Raw genomic sequence first — 3,771 nt, 5'->3', positions numbered from 1 at the left:
ATGGGGGGAACTTGCAGAGTGGAAAATGTTCAGTTGGAATTTAACGGGGCTCTCTCGATATAATGGCATGGCGTGTGTGTGTGTGTAGCCTGTGTGTGTGTGTGTGTGTGTGGGTGTGTGTGTGTGTGTGTGTGTGTGTAGCCTGTGTGTGTGTGTGTGTGTGTGTGTGTGTATGTGTGTGTGTGTGTGTGTGTGGTGGGGGGTAAGAGTAATATGCAAATCAAACGTAGATTTCTCAGGTAGCCTACTGGCAGTGTAATTGGAACACGTGCACTGCAGAAATTAGGTGGAAAGAAAACGCACCACGATGGTTTAGATTAGAGTTCAGCAAACCATTTTAATGACGTATTTTGTTCATTGATTTCAGATTAACATTTCCGAGTATGTTAGTTAAATCAGACCACTACAGTTAAACCCATGAGGTAGCCTAACAGACGGACATTCAGTGACAGGAAACATGTTAGTATGTTTGTTTGTAGCTATAAGATCAGATATTGTGTCTGACTATATTGTGTGTGTTTGGCTGTAAGGACAGTGCGCAGTGGCGAAGACCTATAACATTTGTCCTACTTTGGCTTCCTTATGTTTACTGTTTATCGTGTTGTCTATAAATGCTTTATAGGCTAATGAAAATAAATTTTCATTATTATTGTCACGTTATTTAAATTGTCGTTATAGGCACAGTTTGTTTAGTGGTTTCGCAGTGACAACATAGGCCTACTGGCTGCTAATCATATGTTGAAACGTTGAGGATTGTATTTTACCCGGAAGGTCTGACGGAGGTGGGATGTGGTCGGGAGTGGCAGAGTTCTGGAGCCGCTCTACCCCCACAGGAATGCGGATTGTCTCAGATCTCCGTGCCGCCCCTTCGCCTCCTCTCTGCCATTCAAAGCAGCTAATTGTAGGGGACACAAAGAGCGCGGCTGCAGACTGTCTCCCAGACCAACGCATAGTCTTTGGGGGAGGCTGGAACCATGGAACTCAAAAAAAAAAAGACAACTAGACTATAGGCTAAATGTTGACTCGAAGTTGAGAAAGTAGGCTATAGGAAATACTAGGCTAATGAAATAATAATAATAATAATAATAATAACAGCACCGATCATAATAACAATAGGCCTAATAATAATAATAATAGCCAAAAATATTATACATAATAATAAGCCGATTACTATCCTTGAAATTCGTGAGAAAATTATGGCCAATGGCCTGTATGTTATATCGTCTACAGTTAATCTGGATTTACTAACAAGGGGAAAAAATAATTAAGCGTGTTTTGGTTATGACTGTTTAATAGAGTGGTAACAAATTAGAATAGCATGCCATTCCATGGGTATTTGTCTTTGAGAAAATCATTCACAGTAGGCTAATAACGCAATAATAATAATAATAATAATAATAATAATAATAAAATATCGAAACCACCATCCAATAGCCTATACAAAATATCTGTTGATTTTTAAACATTCAAAGCGAATGTTTTGGTTATCCATCCCGTCGATTATGGAGTTTCTGCAGGCATCACCCCTGAGAAGTCTACACCCAAGGTCATGCACACCTGCAGCGCCATTCCATATCCACACCTATACACATTGCAAGGTAGCAGTTTTAAAATGTAATACGTTATTTAAGATATTCATCAATAGCCTATGCATTATCAGTTGACTGGCAAATGTTTCAGTCAGATAGGCTGTAAAATAATGAGTTAAGTTACGCTTTCAAGTCTTGGCCTAAATGAAGATCGTCTCACGGACAGAAGGCCTAGCCTATTCTCCAGCCTAGCGCCGCAGATTCCTGGTTATGATTTTCAGTGCAAATACCATACATGAAGAAAACGAGGGATTGAGGTCATACGGGTCACCATTTAAAGTGTTCAGGGTCCATTGTCCTTTTAAAACGTTTAATTAAGTCTTCCAAAATGCAATAAATTACATGCACACATTTACACATTATACACGTTTCTTCTATGACTGTCATCATATAGCCTACATTGCATATTCCTCTGAAATTTAAACACGAGTCCCATACAGGAAAGATATTGGAAATGCAAGTTTCAGTATAACGTCCCGGCTCCAAGAGCCAAAGAGTGCTGTAACGAGTTGGGGGCTTGGAGGTGGGAATTCATGGAGCCAGTCGCTGTGGGGGAATACCAAGACCCGGAGTTTTCCAAAAAAGTGGACGCCGCCGTGTTGATGTTCTGTGGCTGGTGACTGTGGGGCCTGGACGAGCCCTGAGTGTCCCAGACGGCGGGGGACTGCGGGGAGTTGCACGCCATGGGATCGCTGGAGCTGGGGCTGTGCTCGGGCGGTAGCTCGCCATTCTTCATGATCTTCTTCAGCTTCGACCGTTTGTTCTGGAACCAGATTTTAACCTGGGATGGATAATAAAGAAATGAATGTTTAAATATCCGACAGTAAGCTCACTCAAATCAACAGGCAATGAACTACTTACGTTTACGCATGCATTTTGGCATTAGGATTAGACAATTAGCCTAATGCAATAATCCAAAAACACGACAAAAATAGGCTTGTGCACATTATAATAATAATTCAATACAGACTAACAAAAAATGTTACTATTGACCTGTGTTTGCGTGAGTCCCAGTGAAGCGGCGAGCTCGGCTCTCTCGGGCAGCGCCAGGTACTGTGTGTTCTGGAAGCGCCTCTGCAGCGCGGCGAGCTGGAAGCTGGAGTAGATGGTCCGCGGCTTACGCACTTTCTTGGGCTTTCCGTTCACCATCCTCACTTCTGGCTCAGCGACTTCTTTTTCTGTAAGATAGTTCAGTTGATATTCATAAGTCGCAGCCCAAACACTAGGCCAACCTTAAAACATTGTTTGCTTTCCATGTAGGCTATTCATCATTTAGACTATTGATGCCTGCGAGTCCCACGCATTTAGACTTTGGCTAAATGTAGCCTATTTTACAAGGGATAGCTTAGCCTAATAGCAGAATCATATTTTCCGGTCAATAAAGTAAGTTGGTTCTCTATCAGAATAGAAGTCATGAAAAACATTACAGCATTGGAGAAATTGAAAATCAATTGAATTGGTGGCTCTCTTATTTTTGATGGATTTCTCTGATCACGACAGAAGGATATAATTCAATATTCGATTTAAGCACGCGGGCTTGGCAATAAAAACAACGAATTAAACAGGGATCCTAATTATAACAGTGGATGTCAACGGTGATAAAAGTGTAGTCTAATTACCTTGCGGACTTGGTTGGGGTTGTACTCTGCTATAAGTTCCTGCATATTGATGATAAGCGGAGCTTGTGTATGAGCTGTAGTCTGGGTAGGATTTTGCAGGGTAGTTTGCAGCAGATCCGTTTACGCCGTGGTACTGGTACTGGTAGGCATTGAGAGGTTTCCCATACGAGCTGGAATTAGGCGAACAATAGCCATGGGGAACTCCGCTCGCGGGGCTGTAATAGCCAGAATCCGTGGCCGTAGACTCGGGCAGCGTAGGAGACTCCTGAGACGGGTGATGCATGGTGGCGGAGAGCTGAAAAGGGTTCTGGAAGTCTGTAGGTTTAATATTCGGAATCCTTCGGTCGAATACTCCAGTCATAGTTCGTATCAAAGCGTCGATGTGCGGGGTTAGTCTGTCTCAAAATGCGTTTTTAGGACTGCACTCTCATTGTGTGCTCTGCTCTCACGCCGACGGGTTGTGTGGAGCACTGCTGGAACCCCCGCAGCAAATACTTGGTTAAATCCTAAATTGCGCTCGTGCGCACTGCAGGGAGGGTCGGGTTCCACTGGCCGAGGCGCGC

The 3,771-nt window shown here is 43.1% G+C and overlaps 1 protein-coding gene across 1 annotated transcript; it reads right to left on the bottom strand.

Annotated features, from left to right (window-relative positions):
- Positions 1-2,052: 2,052 nt before the first annotated feature.
- dlx5a (distal-less homeobox 5a) lies at positions 2,053-3,569 on the bottom strand (the record flags this gene model as incomplete). Its single annotated transcript, XM_084455670.1, has 3 exons — positions 2,053-2,370; positions 2,583-2,767; positions 3,209-3,569. 3 exons carry the CDS (start codon positions 3,567-3,569, stop codon positions 2,053-2,055), a joined length of 864 nt encoding a protein of 287 aa, XP_084311796.1.
- Positions 3,570-3,771: the final 202 nt, after the last annotated feature.

The sequence above is a fragment of the Borostomias antarcticus genome (genome assembly GCF_949987555.1).
Source record: "Borostomias antarcticus genome assembly, chromosome: 21".
NCBI lineage: Eukaryota > Metazoa > Chordata > Actinopteri > Stomiiformes > Stomiidae > Borostomias > Borostomias antarcticus.
The sequence above is the reverse complement of the archived record's forward strand: the minus strand, read 5'-3'. Positions and strand labels throughout refer to the sequence as shown.